Source organism: Ovis canadensis, chromosome 8 (assembly GCF_042477335.2).
Source record: "Ovis canadensis isolate MfBH-ARS-UI-01 breed Bighorn chromosome 8, ARS-UI_OviCan_v2, whole genome shotgun sequence".
Classification (NCBI taxonomy): domain Eukaryota; kingdom Metazoa; phylum Chordata; class Mammalia; order Artiodactyla; family Bovidae; genus Ovis; species Ovis canadensis.
In genome coordinates, this window is record NC_091252.1 from 99,837,632 (window position 1) to 99,857,997 (window position 20,366).

At 43.0% G+C, this 20,366-nt stretch overlaps 1 protein-coding gene across 2 annotated transcripts in view; it reads right to left on the minus strand.

The window, feature by feature from the left end:
* PDE10A (phosphodiesterase 10A) overlaps positions 1–20,366 on the minus strand; it is a 270,734-nt gene that overhangs the window by 97,411 nt on the left and 152,957 nt on the right. For both annotated transcript variants that reach the window (XM_069599340.1, XM_069599339.1), the window contains exon 3: positions 9,737–9,765. In XM_069599340.1, the coding sequence (XP_069455441.1) occupies positions 9,737–9,765 (29 nt within the window). The remainder of the gene's footprint in view (positions 1–9,736; positions 9,766–20,366) is intronic.

Genomic DNA, 20,366 nt, shown 5'->3' on the forward strand with positions numbered 1-20,366 from the left:
AGGACTTTGCTGGTAAAACAACTGCTTTATTTCCAAGGTCAACCTGGAGAAGGCAATGGCACCCCACTCCAGTACTCTTGCCAAGAAAATCCCATGGACGGAGGAGCCTGGTAGGCTGCAGTCCATGGGGTCGCTAAGAGTCGGACACGACTGAGCGACTTCACTTTCTCTTTTCACTTTCCTACATTGGAGAAGGAAAAGGCAACCCACTCCAGTGTTCTTGCCTAGAGAATCCCAGGGATGGGGGAGCCTGGTGGGCTGCCGTCTACGGAGTCGCACAGAGTCTGACATGACTGAAGTGACTTAGCAGCAGACCAACTTAGGTTCAGGTTCACATAACTGGAAGCTTAACAGCCAGCTAGTCTGCTTATTCATAGAAAAGTACTGATGATCCCAATTTTTATTTCTCCTCCTCTGTTTCTTCCTCTATTTGCTTCTTTGGTTATATTTTTCTTATAGCCAATTAAAAATTATTTTTAAAAAATGATACACTGTGAAAAGAAACGGGAAGTGAATAAATGTGAGTTTTTTGTGAAGGAAAAGACTGGAGTTCGCTGGGGAGGCTGCAGAAGGTGGGGGAGGCCTCTGAGACTCGAGAACTGTGGCCGCAGCCAAGTGGCCCCTCTGACCCAAATCATCACATCTTCTCTCCACTGGATTATTTCCATTGGTATGCATTTGTTGCTGTTTATTCCATTTTTAAAAAAAGAAAAATGAAACATTTTAAAAACAAAATAATATCTCAGGGGTGGGGAGTGAGCAAAATGGGTGAAAGTGGTCAAAAGATACAAACTTTCAGGTACAAAATAAGCAAGTCTCGGGGCTATGATGTACAGCAGAGTGACTGTAATTAACAAGACTGTATTGGATATTTTAAAGTTGCTGAGGGGGTAGACCTTCAAGTTCTCATCACCAGGAAGAGGCAGCTCATAACCACGCAGTGACGGGTGGTAACTAGGCCTATTGCAACGATCACTTCACAGTGTGCACGTGTGTGAATATTCTGCTGTGCACCTGAAACTAATCAAGGTCACACGTCAAGTACACCTGACTCCCTGTCTAGCTACCACACACTTTCTCGTCTCTCTTTTGAGGCAAAACTCCAAAAAACAATTGTATGTATTTGCCGCCTGCAATTTCTCCTCCCCCCTGCCCAACTCTAATCGCTCAGTGGAACAGCTCTAATTGAAGTCGCCCGTGGCCTCCATGCCGTCAGATCCAAATGCCAGCTCTCAGGCTTCACTTCCCTGAAATGCTGGCAGCATTGAACACACCAGTGACTGCTCTCTTCGTCTGGACCCAGCTTCTCCTCCACTCCAGGAGGCACCGGCCCCGGGTTCGCCTCCTGCCCACGGACTCCTCCGTCCAGTCTGCACAGGCCTCTCTCCTGTGGAAGACTTGCAAATGCCCTGCGCCAGGGCTGTGGCTTCGGTCCTCTCTTCTCAAACCACCCTCACTTCCTAGGTGAGCTCACGCAGTGGCAGCACTTCACTACCATCCTATATGCTGGGGTTCTTAATCACCCATATTATTACTAAGGCTTCTCAAATTTGTATCTCTAGCTCAGATCATTCCCCTGAACTCCAGACTCAAATAGTCAACTAACTGCTTAACATCTCAGCTTAGAAATCTACTCAAGGTCTCAGACTCAGCACCCGGTGGTGACCCCTGCTCCCTGCTCTGGCAAACACTCCCATCTCAGTGCTGGCAACCTTGACGTTCCATCTGCTCAGGCAAAGACCCAATGCATCATTTCTCTTTTTTGTCTTTTTTCTATACCAAGCATTCAGTTAACCAGCAGTTCTTGTTCACTCTGCTTTCCAAATATGTATAGAATCCAGTCTACCAAATCTCCGCACCTCCATCATCACCGCCTTCATCTCTCCCAGGATCACTGCTCTGTCCTCCCACCTGTCACCACCCTTGGAACTGGGAGTGCTGCTATATTTATTTACTTAAGATTCCTGCACTTATGTCTGCACCAGTAACACTGGTCAATATGTGTTCTATCTTGTATAATGTTTTAATTTTTGTTTTAGGAATAAACTTCCCTCTTGAGATAAATTATCCTCTTAGCTTTTGAAATACATACTTTATATCATGTAGAAATTTTCTCCTTTTTCATGTCTGGAGGAATCATCCAGTAAAAACTTTTGGGCATCTTGCATTGTAAGGGGACTTATACCAACTTTTCAGTTTTTTTCACTGCTTAACAAGACATTTAGTTTTCTTAACTTTCCTTCAATAAACTTTAATAATTTATAATTTCCTTAATATTGGCCATTATGTCTAAATTTTCAAATGCATTAGTATATATTAATATCATTCCTTATTAAATTATTAATAATGTCCTTTTTGCCTATAGTTATCTTCCCTTTTTCATCCCTTAATGTTTGCTATTTTCTTATTTCTTGAATAGATTGCCAAAACCGTCTACTTTATTGATCTGTTTAAGAAAATATCTTTTGCATTATTAATTAAGCCTATATTTTAAATTGTGGGCCATTAATTTCTTCTCATTAATTCCCTCTGCTTTTAAAAATTTTATTTTTGTTATTCCATAACTGAATAAAAGACTATGCATTTTCATCCTCTTTTGACTGCATACCTTAGGTTTGGTAGATTTTATTCCCATTTTACATTTCAGGTTTTTAAAGGTTAATTTAAAAGGTCACCCAGATAAAGACTGGCAAAGAACAAATTCAAATCTGTGTGATTTACACTGTTCCAGAGAAGTTCTTTCAAATATATCATGCATGAAACATAGATGCAGTTCACACGAAAGGAAACAAAGTTAACAAGTGACAATGTGTTTATTTCCTTTAAATAAAAACAGTAAAACAACGTCATGCCATTGACACATGAGAAGAGATATGACTGCTAATTAAATTGGGTTAGAATGAAATCTTAACTGGGACAATAATTTGATAAACCACCTTATCAACCTGTTCAGTTCAGTTCAGTCGGTCAGTCATGTCCAACTCTTTGCGACCCCATGAATCGCAGCACGCCAGGCCTCCTTGTTCATCACCATCTCCCAGAGTTCACTCAGACTCACATCCATCAAGTCTGTGATGCCATCCAGCCATCTCATCCTCTGTCGTCCCCTTCTCCTCCAACCCCCAATCCCTCCCAGCATCAGAGTCTTTTCCAATGAGTCAACTCTTCGCATGAGGTGGCCAAAGTACTGTAGCTTCAGCTTTAGCATCATTCCTTCCAAAGAAATCCCAGGGTTGATCTCCTTCAGAATGGACTGGTTGGATCTCCTTGCAGTCCAAGGGACTCTCAAGAGTCTTCTCCAACACCACAGTTCAAAAGCATCAATTCTTCGGCACTCAGCTTTCTTCACAGTCCAACTCTCACATCCATACATGACCACTGGAAAAACCATAGCCTTGACTAGACGGACCTTAGTCAGCAAAGTAATGTCTCTGCTTTTGAATATACTATCTAGGTTGGTCATAACTTTTCTTCCAAGGAGTAAGCATCTTTTAACTTCATGGCTGCAATCACCATCTGCAGTGATTTTGGAGCCCCCAAAAATAAAGTCTGACACTGTTTCCACTGTTTCCCCATCTATTTCCCATGAAGTGATGGGATGGGATGCCATAATCTTCGTTTTCTGAATGTTGAGCTTTCAGCCAATTTTTTCACTCTCCTCTTTAACTTTCATCAAGAGGCTTTTTAGCTCCTCTTCACTTTCTGCCATAAGGGTGGTGTCATCTGCATATCTGAGGTTATTGATATTTCTCCCAGCAATCTTGATTCCAGCTTGTGTTTCTTCCAGTCCAGCGTTTCTCATGATGTACTCTGCATAGAAGTTAAATAAGCAGGGTGATAATATACAGCCTTGATGTACTCCTTTTCCTATCTGGAACCAATCTGCTGTTCCATGTCCAGTTCTAACTATTGCTTCCTGACCTGCATACAGATTTCTCAAGAGGCAGGTTAGGTGGTCTGGTATTCCCATCTCTTTCAGAATTTTCCACAGTTTATTGTGATCCACACAGTCAAAGGCTTTGGCATAGTCAATAAAGCAGAAACAGATGGTTTTCTGGAACTCTCTTGCTTTTTTCGATGATCCAGCGGATGTTGGCAATTTGATCTCTGGTTGCTCTGCCTTTTCTAAAACCAGCTTGAACATCAGGGAGTTCCCGGTTCACGTATAGCTGAAGTCTGGCTTGGAGAATTTTGAGCATTACTTCACTAGCGTGTGAGATGAGTGCAATTGTGCAGTAGTTTGAGCATTCTTTTGCATTTCCTTTCTTTGGAATTGGAATGAAAACTGACCTTTTCCAGTCCTGTGGCCACTGCTGAGTTTTCCAAATTTGCTGGCATATTGAGTGTAGCACTTTCACAGCATCATCTTTCAGGATTTGAAACAGCTCAACTGGAATTCTATCGCCTCCACTAGCTTTGTTTGTAGAGATCCTTTCTAAGGCCCACTTGACTTCACTTTCTAAGGTGTCTGGCTCTAGATTAGTGATCACATCATCATGATTATCTGGGTCATGAAGATCTTTTTTGTAAGTTCTTCTGTGTATTCTTGCCACCTCTTCTTAATATCTTCTGCTTCTGTTAGGTCCATACCATTTCTGTCCCTTATCGAGCCCATCTTTGCATGAAATGTTCCCTTGGTATCTCTAATTTTCTTGACGAGATCTCTAGTCTTTCCCATTCTGTTGTTTTCCTCTATTTCTTTGCATTGATCACTGAAGAAGGCTTTCTTATCTCTTCTTGCTATTCTTTGGAACTCTGCATTCAGATGCTTATATCTTTCCTTTTCTCCTTTGCTTTTTGCTTCTCTTCTTTTCACAGCTATTTGTAAGGCCTCCCCAGACAGCCATTTTGCTTTTTTGCATTTCTTTTCCATGGGGATGGTCTTGATACCTGTCTCCTGCACAATGTCATGAACCTCAGTCCATAGTTCATCAGGCACTCTATCAGATCTAGGCCCTTAAATCTACCTGTAGTATGTATTATAAAATACTTATGTCTTTTCACCAAGTAATCTCAGATCTTAGCATTCTTCTTCAGGACATAGTTCATAAGACTAAGACTGCTAAATGAAAATTATAATATACTGAAATACACTGATAACATTCTGAGGGGTAAAGACAGTACCCAAGGATTCTTCTCTCTCCATGGAATTTTCCAGGCAAGAACACTGGAGTAGGTTGCCAATTCCTTCTCCAGGGGATCTTGCCGACCCGGGATCGAGCCTGCATCTCCTGCACTGCGGGCAGAATCTTTACCATTGAGCCACCTGGGAAGCCCCAAAGAATTCTAGAGCTGGTTAAATTTGTCATACTCTAGTACTCAGCATCCAAATACTCTTTTTCTCTTGATATTTTCTCTCCCTTTTCTTGTCAGAAATCGTTCTGATTTATAAGCTGGAGCCACTTACATCAAAAACGACAATAGGAAAAGAAAGGACCAATTGTACTGACTAGAAGCTCTGACTGACACACGCCCCTGGAGGCCCCCTGTCCTGACGGCTGTGATGAGGGCTCTTCCCCTCCTCTCTCAGTTTTGGCCAGCGCGACTGCACTCTGTGACGTGGACCTCGCTGCCCCAGGGCCTTTGCACTTGCTGCACCTTCTGCCACAGTGCCCTTCCCCCCGTTCCCAGCATGCCTCCCTCCTGCACCCCCTGTAATGTCTTCCCAGTTACCTGGAAGGCATCGCTGGCGACACACTCAAACCCCCAGCCCACGTCTTCTCCCCTGGCCTTGTCTCTATACTACGGCCACTCCTAGTCCACCATCACTCTCTATTGGATCATTCTGCTTCCTATGTATTTATTTATTCTATGTATTTATCATTTAAAAGTTTTCTCAGCTGTCTCCACCACTGCCTCCCATACTATGAGAACTGGAATGCCATTTTGCACTGTATTCCTAGGACCTAGAGCAATGCCTGGCATGTGAATGCTCACTAAGTATTTGTCGATGGAATAGAAGCAGGGAGGAGGATGGAGGCAGGGAGGGAAGGAGCAAGAGAGGAAGAAAGAGGAGGAGAAAGGACCGAAGTGTTACTGCATGTCAAAAACATCTTGGTGTACCAAAAGATCAATAACCATAAATGTCCTGCAGTTTCTGTGAAAAGCTGATTCTCCCTAAATCCTATTACAGACACGGAGCTGACAAGAACTACCTGGCCTACCCTGTCTTATCGGAGTCAAGCCACAGTTGGTCCACAGTGTCGCGCCAGAGCTGCCACCTTCTACAAATATACTGACAATACAGTAGGCTTTGTCAGATGTCCACCCAACCCTAAGGAGACGTGTGGGAAAAACCTGAGTGAGTTTCCCTTGGGAAGACAGAACACAGTCCCTCTATTTGAGGAGTTCTCATGTGGAGCGGAGAAGGCAATGGCGACCCACTCCCTACTCTTGCCTGGAAAATCCCATGGACGGAGGAGCCTGGTAGGCTGTAGTCCATGGGGTCTCGAAGAGTCGGACACAACTGAGCGACTTCACTTTCACTTTTCACTTTCATGCACTGGAGAAGGCAATGACAACCCACTCCAGTGTTCTTGCCTAGAGAATCCCAGGGACGGGGGAGCCTGGTGAGCCACCATCCATGGGGTCGCACAGAGTCGGACACGACTGAAGCGACTTAGCAGCAGCAGCAGCAGCATGTGGAGCAGCCTGTACACGCCAGCCTTTTTTGAGTTGCTACAAAAATCAAAACAATGCTAGCAGACAGCAGTTCAGGAGAGGCTGTTTGGCTCCCAGTGCAAAGTATCTCACAACAATCAGAACTGCCTGGAGGATAAGAATCTGCCTCCCTGGAGAGCAAGCTCTCAACAATGGATGTGCCCTGTGACCAGTCACCACCTACCTAAAGGTTGCACTTGTTGTTGTTCAGTCGCTAAGTCGTGTCTGACTCTTTGCAACCCCATGGACTGCAGCACTCCAGCCTTTCCTGTCCTTCACTGTCTCCTAGAAATGTAACTTGAGAAGTGCTAAATACATGAGCTGATGACCTAGATGAGTGTCAGTTGCCAGAATCTGTAAGTTTTTTCTTGTTGTTGTTCTAAATAAACTCCAGAACTTGGGTAGTTTTGATATTGGTTGGATGGCATCATGGATTTGCTGGACATGAGTTTGAGTAAGCTCTGGGAGTTGGTGATGGACAGGGAGGCCTGGCGTGCTGCGGTCCATGGGGCCACAAAGAGTCGGACACGACTGAGCGACTGAACTGAACTGAGATATATAAAGCACATCAAGATTAAACAGGGAAGAAAAAGAAAATCTGAAGAGACTCATAACAAGTAGGAGATTGAATCAAAAGAAAAATAACCTGACCACGAAAAGCCCTGGACCTGGTGGCTTTACTAGTAAATTCAACCAAACATTTTGTCATTCATTGTTCAGGCACTAAGTCGTGTCCAGCTCCTTGCAACTCCATGGACTGCAGCACGTCAGGCTTCCCTGTAATTCACCATCTCCCAGAGCCTGCTCAAACTCATGTCCATCGAGTTGGTGACACCATCCAACCATCTCATCCTCTGTCGTCCCCTTCTCCTCTTGCCCTCAGTCTTTCCCACCATCAGTGTCTTTTCCAACGAGTCAGTTCTTCCCATCAGGTAGCTAAAGCTTTGGAGTTTTAGCTTTAGCATCAGTCCTTCCAATGAATATTCAGGACTGATTTCCTTTAGGATGGACTGACTAGTTTGATCTCCAAGGTTGCACAAGGTATTTCTAAGTCTCACTTTAACTTAAAACATTGGTATGCCATTTTATAAAGCAAATTCTGAATATCAGAACTGACCGAGATCTGGAGTACATTCAGGAAAAAAAACAAAAAAACAACGTAAAGATCCTGGCAACCGATGCTGGTTTAGATCAACAGCTCATGTATTTAGCACTTCTCAGCTGGAGATGCATGCCTCTGAATCTGGCATAAAATAGGAGAATCTTATAAAATAACAGCAAAGAAGAAAAGCACTATGTATAGCCGCTCATCACTTCTCATGGCCTTAAAGACAGCACGCGATGTCGTCTGCGTCTCCTCTCTGCTCACCAGACAGGAGGCACTGTTATAAGACATACACTGCCATCTGCACCCACAATGCCTGGTGGCGATATTTTGTAAAATTAAACTATGCAAAGATGCATTCAATCAAAAGGACTCTTCTTTGTTCACACAGCTATTTTCCCCAAATAGAGCCTGGCAAGAATAACTGAAAGCGTGGACTGCAGCACCAAATTCACTGACGACAGACACTGGTACAAAAGCTTTCAACTGGGGGACACTGGAAGCGATGCAAGGTAGCCCACTAAACGAGTGAGCGGAGTTAGTGCAGTGACATCAGCGGGGCAGCAGGAGGACCGCTGTCCACTCTGCTGCCAACAGAACAGGACGGAAGCAAGATGTACAGGCGGGCTGGAATCACCTCCTGGGGCATCTCTTTCCCACTTCCCTTCAGAACAACAATATTTAAAGTCTTTCCAGGCCTCTAAAGGCTAAACTGAGGTTAGGGATTCACTATGAATGAAAGCTATTCTAAAGCAAGAATGTGATGGGTAAGTTGTATTGCAGCTTTTTCCCTACTGTCCTTGATGTACAAACAGGTGGAAGCACCTTGGAGCTCTGAGATAGTGGCTTTGCCAATATCCACACCTCAGTATCTCATGACAGTCCAGGTCCCCTTGTGAGGATCCTCTGTCACCCTCACACATTGCTTTCAGCCATTTCTGCTGCTCTCCATAGCTGTAAAAATTCCAGTCTGATCTCTCTGCCCCTGATATACGCTGAAACACTCAGACTTGGGAACGAACGTTCCAACTGCGAGCCCAGAAGACGAAAAGCTAATAGTGCCATATCCAGGAAAACCTGAGACTTCGAGAATCTTAAGTCTGTTAGGTTGCTATGGGCAGGGGGAACCCTGCTCGGTCTCCAGCAATAGCCCTGGTCATTTTAAAGATTCATTTCTTCAGATAATACAGAATAAAGGAATGTATCTGAATACGTGACTCTGATGAACAGCACTTCAGTTTCTACCATATGATAGAGTGATCGCTTACACAAAGCTGTATCAGGTATAATTCTGACCGATTATTTTCCACACTGACTCCACCTGTTAAGATCTTTATCTGTCAACAGGATACAGAATTAACATCCACTTTATGTGTAATCACAGAATTATCATTTTGTAACAGCTCTTAAATTTGCTAACTCTCTTAAAGCATTTCTCTTGGGTACGAAAACAGTGTATTTAACATTTGTGAAAGTACTGAAGATGTCACGTCCTTGATCCAGGTGGAGTCACCTTTTGCTCTCCCAGAATGGAGGTGCATGAACTCACAGGCAGGGTCAGCCAGGCAGCACGAAGCCACTTAGCAGGGGACCACGAGGGGGCGGCCAGAGCAACTGTCACAGCCTGCGAACTCTACGGAGGCGCTGCCTCATCTTAGTGTTTCAAGAGAAGCCAGAAATCCCATCTTAACAAGCACTCTCTCAATCTCTGACTGTTGGCAGCAGAAAACTCCTTGAGCACGTGCAGGCCACGCGGGGCGCATCTGCTCGCTGTAATCAGTTTGAGCCCTCTGCTTTTACACCTCTCCCCCCACTGGCTTCACTCCACGCTCATGAGTGACACTTCGGAGAGGGCACTCAGTTTTTGTAATTATTTTTCTAACACTTTAGCATGTTAAGAGCACTGAAAAAATATGCAAAAGAACATACTTTCTACATTGTAGTAAAAAAAATTATATTCACATTACTTACCCTGCTGACTTCCTTAGGAGCTGATTCATCTGGGGGACGAAGAAGGGAGGGAGGAAAAAAAAAAAAACATAACGTTAGAAGCTCTGGGTAGTTTCTGAAAAACACAGAACATGTCATTCACTCTCTATAAACCAGAAGGTTATTTGCAATCCTTCCTCTTGTGATATCTAAAAATTTGGTTTTAAAACTCTGTAAGGTAAAAAAACATTGTATATTTAGAGTTGGATGTATGTATGTAGCAATTTTGGAGGGAAATGAAATAACACAGCAGCTTGTTAATCATTTTCATGATTACCTTTTTAGAGATTCTCAAATAGTATTGCCTGAAAATATGGCTACACTGTATTTTATCCAATACATACGCCTAAAAATGGGATTGTAGTATTTGCAATATTCTGAATGACACAATCCACACGGATGTCTCAAAAGGCCATTAGCACTCATGCTGTCAGAGCTGACGCCAGCATCTCGAGTTTGCTGAAATGAGACCTGTGTCTGCACGGCCTGGTGAAGGCACAGACCACCCCCACCAACAGGCTGCTCTGCACCACGGGCCCGGGAGGTGGCGGGCTTGTCTCTACCAGCAGGGCAGCACTGCTTGCTGGTAAATTAAGGCTGACGGGTTGTCCTGGTCTAGGTGGGGCCCTCTGATGGGCTCTCCCTGCGAGGCTGGCTACATGGCCAGACTATGCCTGTGTAACCAACAGGGTATGAGAAACGAACCGGCCAAGACACCACTTTAGGTCCACCGGCTGTGAGCACCCCATGCCTGGGAACTAGTTCTGACCTAGAGGAAATGTGTTGATGTGGCCCTTCCAGAGGATGGGGCTGGGGGCTGGAGACCCCTCTCCAGATCCCTCACTGGAAGGCAGCCTTTGATTTAGCACTGCTGGCTTCTTGCGCCTTGTTTAGCAAGGAAACCCTGTCTTACTACCACCATCAGCACACACTTAGCACACCAAGTTTCTAACGTGTTCTATGTTACACCAAAGCACAGCCTCATCCACCTGAACACTGACAAAGGCTTGCCGCACAGGTCCAGACAGGGCACAGATTCTTCTTTCTCCTTCAACATCCTTATTAACTAAACCACTGAGTCCTGGCATTTCCTTGTTTCTAATCTTTTTCAGATTTACAGCTTACCACCCATTTCCACAAATAATATTAAGTATAGTCCCAAAGCACATATCAACCAGTCGTCTTGAAGCTGATCCCTGAATTCAGTATCTGCCCTGGAAATCATGTATACACACACACACACACACACACACACACACACATTCACCCACCCAGTTTATCTTTCAAAAATATTCCATCTATCGCTATCTATCATTCCAGTAGTCAGTTATGGATGTGAGAGTTGGACTATAAAGAAAGCTGAATGCCGAAGAATTGATGCTTTTGAACTGTGGTGTTGGAGAAGACTCTTGAGAGTCCCTTGGACTGCAAGGAGATCCAACCAGTCCATCCTAAAGGAAATCAGTCCTGAATATTCATTGGAAGGACTGAGGTTGAAGCTGAAGCTCCAATACTTTGGACCACCTGATGCAAAGAACTGACTCATTGGAAAAGACCCTGATGCTGGGAAAGATTGAAGGTGGGAGGAAAAGGGGACAACAGAGGATGAGATGGTTGGATGGCATCACCGATTCAATGGACATGAGTTTGAGCATGCTCCGGGAGTTGGTGATGGACAGGGAAGCCTGGCATGCTGCAGTCCATGGGGTAGCAAAGAATCAGACATGACTGAGCGACTGAATTGGACTGAAGTGAACTGATCATGCCCTTTGGATGCTTCAGAATTTATAGTAAATTAGACATCAAAGGGCTTCCCAGGTGGTGCTAGTGGTAAAGAACCCACCTGCTAATGCAAGAGATACAAGACTGTCAGGTTAGATCCCTGGGTTGGGAAGATTCCCTGGAGGAGAGCATAGCAACCCATTCTAGTATTCTTGCTTGAAGAATTCCATGAACAGAAGAGCCTGACAGGCTGTAGTCCATAGGATCGCAAAGAGTCAGACACAACTGAAGAGACTTAGCATGCATGCATATTGCCTTTACTTGGGGACTTTTTCAAAATTAGCAAGCTTGGAACTAGCAGATAGTAGATGTTCAGTAAATAGTAGCTATTCTTGCATTACTATATTAACACATATTTCTTATATATTTTTGTTATATTTGTTCCATAATGATTTGAATATTGCATCTGATTTCCGTAAAATGTAGCCATGTTATAGGGAAAACATGGAGTTTATCTTATATACTGAAGTCACTTAATTAAAAAAATTCACTTATTCCTCAACTCCTAACCTCTTCTTCTTTTCTAAAGCTCTCTGAAGATGAAACTATTTGATTTAATCATCACAACAAACTAAGATTATAAAGTTGCAGAGACCAATACGTTTCTAACTCTGTTAGATTTTTATCGAAGAAGTTCAGTAAACTGGGGGGTGGGGGGGGGCTGAAAAGTGAAGGGTGATTAACGCATGGGCGATGGCAGGTAGCGGTCATGCGCACAAGCTGATTGAGGCACTAAGGGGAGCGTCCAGGCTGCGACGCTCTGGGGCTGTCCACTGTCCAATCATCACCACGACTCGGAAGTCAGTTCAAGGGAGGAAGAGCTCAAATGTCCAGACGTCTGTATATAAACGTCCCCTTTGCTTTCTCCTTCAGTTTTGCCGAGCGCTCCTCCAACTCGAGCGTGCAAAGGATACTCTGCTGATAAGTATTTATACAAACCAACTCCTCTTTTGGTTTGATGGACAGTCTAAAGTATTTGAAAGAAAAATGCTCTCTATATCTTAACATCTGGCTTTTTTACCTTGTGTACAGATTTAAGACTGTCTCTTCTACCTCTTCTTCTGACTCGGAAGCCAAACAGTTTCTGCTAAGTGAATGTCAAGTCCATTACATTTAGGGAATTCAGCAATGCAGCTGAGGGATTAATGGGCGCAGTGAACTCTTTAGGATAAGGGAAACTGGCTTCCTGTATTTGGAAGTTCCATCGAGCTCTCTCGCCCAAGGAAAGGGCCAGCACCCTGAAGACACTTGCCTGCCTGGGTGAGTGCTGCGCGGCGGGGCGGCCGGAGGGGGGCGCCCCAGAGGCAGCTCGGCGGGAGGCTCAGCGCGCGCGGGGCTTGGGAGCCGGCGGCCGTTGCAACCCTGGGCAAGACGTCTGCCTTTGACGGCCTCTAAGTCTGAAGTGAAGCAACATCCTATCCACATAATTTGACACTGAGAAATAATTTTCTTTCCACAAGAACAATTGCAAAGTAGCAAAGCCCCTGACTTGGGGACTTCCCCGGTGGCCCCTGGAGGCTGACTCCGTGGCCCCTGGTTGGGGAAGGAGCCCACAGCGAAAGCCCAATGACGCTGAAGGAATAAAACGGGAACCGAAGGGAGGTTCTGGACCGGGAGCGCGTGACGGCGGGCCAGGCGACGATGGGAGCCGTGGCAGACGCCAGGCCAAGCTTCTCTCTCGGCCCATGGCCGGCCTCCCGCTTGGCGACCAAGTCCCGAACAGGCCGCCGGCCAGGGGAGGGCCCGGGCCCCGACCTAGACCGTCCCACGAACCCACCACTCCGGGACGACGCTGCACCCCCGGAAGGATAAGGAGCCACGGCAAGGAAGGAAATGGACATGGAGGCCAGATTTTGAGTCCTTCGTGACCATCAAGTGAGCAACCAAAACGTTCACAACAGCAGACACTGAATTTTTATGTGGCACTGGGTTTCTGCAAACGTTTGTTTACTCAACAAATGTGCACTACGGATCCATTATGTGCGGGCATTTATCCTTGTTCTTAAAGACTTAATTTCTAATGGGATGAACAAACAAGAAAAAATTTAAGCAATTTCAGAAAGGGAATATTGATGCCTGTTAAAGAGAAATTTTTTTTTTAAGACAAGAAGAAACCATCTTCAATCTAAAAATCATTTTAATGATTTTTTAAAGCCTTAGAAAAAATAGCCCATGCAGCAAAAACTTTCCTGGAGAATATCCCAGTAAGTACACCTTCCAGCAAGTACTTATTTTTGAGTTAAGTACTCATTGGAAAAGACCCTCATGCTGATTGAGGACAGGAGGAGACGGGACAACAGAGGATGAGGTGCTTGGATGGCACCACCGAGTTGATGCACATGAGTGTGAGCAAACGTGGGAGAGAGAGGACAGGGAAGCCTGGCGTGCTGCAGTCCACGGGGTCGCAGAGTCAGACGTGACTTAACAACTGAGCAACAATAGCATCAAAAGTACAGAAAAAATGAAATCAATATCGTATAACAGACTGAAGCCACAGTTACACTGGATACAAAATTTAAGCAACTGTCTAGGATAGGTCAAAGAATCCATCCATATGTGACATCATGAGCTCTTCTAATTTATCAGAAAATATTTTCATAAAATGTTGATAGCAGTTAAAAGTGAGTGAACAAATCAAATGAACATTTCAAAATATAAACCCTCACAACCATACCTTCAAGGCTATAGAAATGGAAACACAGATATTAATATAAAAATAACCTGGAGGTTTGAAGCCAAAATGGCAACTAATATCATGATAATTTTCTTACCATCAACTTAGAAGGAAAATGTGGTGTTCACTAATGCTACAGGAAGAAGAAAAAAATGACAAAAGATTTTGATAAGTGGTTTTATTTTAATACTGTGAGATGATAAAATACTAAATCTTGATATTTGTAGACAAGTACGTTAAATATATAAAACACAACATCTCCCCAGTATTTTAGGAGGAAATGAAAAATTTTATTTCCTGTTAGATTATTATTCTTTTTTATTCCATTGTTATCCCCCATGAGTGAATGAATGGCTAGCAGGACAATCATTTCTCTAAATCTTCTAGCCATCTTCCGTCATTAAATCTTTAGGCAAATAAGGAGAAACTAAATATAGGTCAGTAGACTAAACAATGCTTTTAACAAAAGAACCTCACCTTTCCCCTCAACAGGCCTAGGGGTCATATGTAAATCCACATCTTAAAATGTAGATCTGTGAAAAAATTTAGCTCACATTTTCTCTAAGAAATGTTTGTAAAAATATGGTCAGTGTGTTTAAAAGTAGCTACTTTAAGACACATGCAGTGATATTGATTTTTCATTAGCAGCTTTACTAAAGCCCAATTTACATGCCATAAAATTAACCCATAATAGGTATACAACTCAGTGATTCCAGTCGATTTACAGACGTGTGACAGGCTCTCACCAATCCAGTTTAGACACTCCACTCCCTCAAGTTCCCTTATCCCCCATTACATTCGATCCCTGTTCCCACCGCAGCCAGTCACATCAGGGACGTCTCTCTGTTCTCACATCAGGGACGTCTCACCTTTCCCGGGCATTTCAAATAAGTGGAATCACACAGTACAGAACTCGCTGTATCCGGCTTCTTCCACTAGCACAATATTTTGAGGTTCATCCATGTTAGAACATGTATCAGTATTCCTTCTTCTTATCAAACAGTAGTCCTGTTATATGGGTATATCTCGTTTGTTTTTAGCCGTTTACCAGCTAATAGACATTTCAATTGTTTTTGATTTGGAGTTATTCTGAACAATGCCCCCCAGGAACTACTGGACACATGGCTTTTGTATGGACACACTTTCCTTTCTCTTGGATAGACACTTAGGAGTAGATTTGATGAGTATTAATAAAGTAAGTTTAACCTTCTTAGAAACTGATCAATTGTTTTCCAAAGCACCATTACCATTTTACTTTTCCAAAAGTGAATTGCACAGACACCAGTTTATCTTCATCGTCATCAATACTGGACAGTGTCATTTTTCTTTCATACTTGGTGAGTATACAACATCTCGCTGCATTCCCCTAGCTAATGATGGTGAGAAGACTTACCGGTCATTTGCATACTTCTCTGGGATAATGCATATCCAAATCCGTTGTCTGTTTATACACTGAGTTGTCTATCTTCTTACTGAGTTTAGCAAATCTTTATATATTCCAGATATGTTTTTAATGAAGTCTGTTTTTCCAAAATAATGTTTTTTATTTTAAGGATCCTGCTTTAGTTATTATATAAAATAACTCTTTGGCCCACCCAAGATCATGAATTTTTTTTTTCCTATTTTGTCTAGGAATTTCAAAATTTTAGCTCTTACAATTAGATATATGATCTATATTAAATTAATTTTAGTTTATAATGTGAGGAAAGGGTATTTTTAAATATTGCATCTGGATATCCAATTGTTCGATAACAACTATGCTTCCTTCTAAGGAACTGTTTCAACATCTTTGTTGAAAATCATTTGACCACGTGAGGGTTTTGCCTGGACTCTGAATTCTGCTGCGCTGACCTATCTGTAAGGCAGGACAACAGAGCTGAAATACCATTAGGACAGGAAGTTCTGAAATCAAGTAATGTAACTCCTCAAAACTGAAACTTTACTTTTGTAATTATTATGGCTCTTTTAGGTCCTTTACCTTTTACAATCAACCTCTCAATTTGTATTAAAAATCGCCCCGGGATTTTGAGAGGTAATGCATTGAATATATAGATTAATTTGGGGAGAACTGTCATCCTGGCAATACTGATTCTCCCAACCCATGAACATGACATATGTCTCCATTTATTCAGACTTTTCTTTCCTTCCTCTCAGCAAGATTTATAGATTTCAGTGTATGAAATTTGTGTTTCTTTGCTAAATTTATTCCTAAGCTTTTTAATTTTCTGAGGCTATTATGAATAAAACTGTTTTCTTAGTTTCTGACTGTTCCTTTCTAGTAGATAGAAATGGGCTTGATTTTTGCGTCTTGACCTTTTTTTCTATATTGGTCCTTGTATCCTGAGACCTCGCTCACACATTCATTAGTTTCAGCAGTTTTCTGTGGAACATTTGAAATTTTTCCACATCCAGGATCATGTATCTGTGGAAAAAAGATTTAGTTCTTCCACTTAAACCTAGATACGTCCTGTTTTGTGCTGCTCAAGTTAACAGTTCACTTCTCCTAATTTTCTGACAGTTTTCATCATGAATGGATATTGAATTCTGTCAAAACCTTTTTCTGTATTAAGATAATTGTGTTAACTCTAGTAAGTTTAAATAATTGATTTACTGATATTAAACAAATGGTATTCATACAGCGTCATACCATATCATATTTTTAATATGTTACTAGATTTGGTTTCCTGATTTTATTTAGGGGTTATTGCATGTATGTTCAAGGGAGACTTGCCTTGTGATGTTTTAGCCTGGTTTTCTTATCAGATTAATACATGACTCAGAGCAGGAGCTGGGAAGCTCTTTTCCCTCCTCTCCTGCGGAAAAGAGCTGGAGAAGGATTGGTAGTAACTCCATTCGCAGCACCTGATCCGATCCGTCAGCACAGCCACGGGGGGCAGCTCTGGGCTGCGGAAATCCGTTCAATTACTAAGACCTGCTTAGATGGTCTATTTCCTGTTATGTCAGTTTTGGTGATTTGATCTTTCCAGGAGTCTGCTTTATTCCAGATGTCTAGTTTCTAACAGGATGCTTTGCATTCTCCATCAACTGCTGATGGATCTGTCCCTCAGAAGGGGACAATGCCCAGAATCCAAACCTTCTTCAGGTCTTCTCGAGTTCTATGTTGTCTGGGCCCTTTCCAAGGGGGACCAGCAGAAGCTTCTCCAGGAGCGTGTGCGTGTCCTCAGTCAGGAGCGTGTCCGCCTCAGGCTCACCAAGATCTCAGGCTGGCACAGCCCTCCCCCACTCACCAGCCCTCCCCCACTCCCTGGCCTCCAAAGCTCCAAAGATGGTGGCGCCTCCCAGTTGAGTGAACCCTTTCAACTTGTAGAGAAGCTGTCAGAACCTCTGCTCCAACCGGGGACAGGGCGCAGCGGAAGAAGCTCCAGACCATAACATGATGAATAGCCATGCCTCTTACCTGAATTTATCTGAAAACTGAAGGTCACAGTTTTCAAATTATGAATGTCTCTCGAACTGCTGTATGCCATTGGTTGACATTCGAGACTAAAGTGGCTGGTTTTGTCCATTACTGTCCAACTGATAACTGCTTCTTGAGGAAAGACTTTGCTACCTTCTTTACTCACTCATAGGTGGAAGTCCAGCTTTGCATTCAAAGTCATCATTTTCACTGAGTAACAGCAATTATCAACATGTGGTCCAGAGGCCTCTGGCATCCCAGAGACCATTCAGAGGGTTCACAAGTAAACTATTTTCATAATAACACTAAAATCCAACTCACCTATTTCTTATTTTCCCAGAAATATATGTTGTATTTTTCAGAGACTACATAATGCTCCTACAGTAAATGGAATGCATCCATTGTATCCGAATATCTTCTAAAATGTTTTAAGGTCACTGCTTTAAGATGTCAGTGTGTGAGCCTCCAGAGGCTATTCATGTTCTCAGCGGTGCAGCACTTGCGTTTGCCGCCCTTGGTCACCCCTGATCCAGCCTCTGCAACTTCAACAGCACCTGATAAAGAGCTACTTTGTATTCCAAAGTTCTTTGCACCTACACAGACACAGAAAAATGTACACTTCACCCCAAACTATTATTATTTAGAATTTAATATTTTAATTATTTTATCCTAAAACCAAAATTCATACATAGTACATTTTCTTATATTTAAGGATAGGTCTTTAGCCTTTAAAAGGGGAGCTTAGCTGACTCATTCTCTCAACCTACAGCTGCACTGTTTATGTCTAAAGACACTGAAAAAGATGAAACTGACTTATGAGAAGATTCTCCGACTCATGGGTGGGAGGAATCTACTCCAAAGGAACAAAGTGAAACTGTAAATAAGAAAAAAAAATAGGATAAAAGATCACTCTTTTGGCTTTAATAATTTACCTTATCCTGCCTTATGCAACAGAACTTTTGCCAACAGTACTGTGGTTCCAGTTAAGTTGCAAGGTTATTTTGAGACCAATCATTCAGTATATAGGTTTCCCTGGTGGTGGCTCAGAGGTTAAAGCGTCTGCCTGCAATGTGGGAGACCTGGGTTCGATCCCTGGGTCGGGAAGATCCTTTGGAGAAGGAAATGGCAACCCACTCCAGTATTCTTGCCTGGAGAATCCCCTGGACGGAGGAGCCTGGTAGGCTACAGTCCACGGGGTCGCAAAGAGTCAGACACGACTGAGCGACTTCACCTTCAGCTTCATTCAGTATATAAAGAGAAAAGAATTGAATATTTTAAATGTAGACATGGCGCCCTCTTTAAAAGCCCCAAATTGCTTGTAATAGCTTTTCATACTAGAAGCATCACAGCCACTGACTTGAGGGTAAGTTAATGTTACCGGATTGACTAGAGAAGCACCCACAGTGGCTGAGAAAGTGATGAAATGTTCAGGGGGCGCTGCCGGGTGCCTGCTGCGTGAGAAGTCAGCCCGAGGACTCAGACAGTCGCAAACATCTTCAAAACTGTAATTCTGCTTTACAGTGAATGAACTATAGACGTGGCTGCTGTCATTATTTTCCTGATATTTGTCTGAAATCAATACATAAGAGTCATCAAAGACCTTTCATTTGAATATGGGACAACAAACGTGAGTGATGCGGAACCAAGAGTTCAGAGTGTCCTCCTGTATCCGGGAACGACTGGATTGACACTTGTTTTCGTAAAGCTGCTTGTGGCTGGCCCAGGTCAGAGCAATGACTCCAAGCTGCACTAGCAGTCACTGTCATTTTTGTGTGTGCCATACACTAGCAAAATATATGAATATCTTTGTGTAATATACAAGCACAAATAGTAATGAGATATTCTAAGTGTTGAATAACATTTTTAAAGCTCTCACAGACTCATAGAAAAAAAAAAAGTCACTTTAGTTTAAGGATGTCCTTAATGTAGCAGGCCACTGCTGTGAAACTTGTGTATTTAACATCAGCAGAAAGCAAAGGTCACCAGCAGACACCCAGATGAGTGACCTCAGGTCCAGGAAAGTCCTCCCCACTCCCTCGGGTAACTCTGTCTTTCTCATCACTGATCCATCTCCATCACAGGATATGCCAGGTCATATGGCACCAGAAGCAAAGTCACTTGCCTCATGGCCTGGGTCTGTTACAGGCAGATCGTGCGTGTTCTAAGTCTAAAGCCCAGCCTCTTGCATTGTCTAGCACACAGGACAAAGAACATTCTCAGGAGTGGAACACGCTTCTTCCAGACCTGAACAGACCACCAGCTGTAGGCTAACTCTTTTATAGTGGGAGGGGCACGAGGCTAATTTTCATATTACTTTGCAGGCAGGGACCCAGGATAACTGAACCTCTGAAATTTTCATTGATTTTCGGAGGACCTCGGAATCACTGTAGGGCTTACCTCCAGTGGTAAGCCGGTGAATGTTTAACAAATGACTCCTGTGGGAAAGTATGCTCTAATTTGTAGCATTTTCCAATCTCTGTGGTAGAAATATTCCTATGATGTACTAAAATCAGCTTGTACAGGCTTGAAAGAACCAATTATTAAATTTTCTAGAATTTTGCAAGCTGGTTGTTAAAATAGTCATTATTAAAAACCTAATCACGTAAACAAACATTTTAAAGGTAATAAATATTGAAAACGCACCATTCTCTACCCATTTCATGACATTTTACTATGATCTGCCCCCTTGAGGCCATGCCTACTGCATCTGTGACAGAAACACGATGTAACGGTGTGCT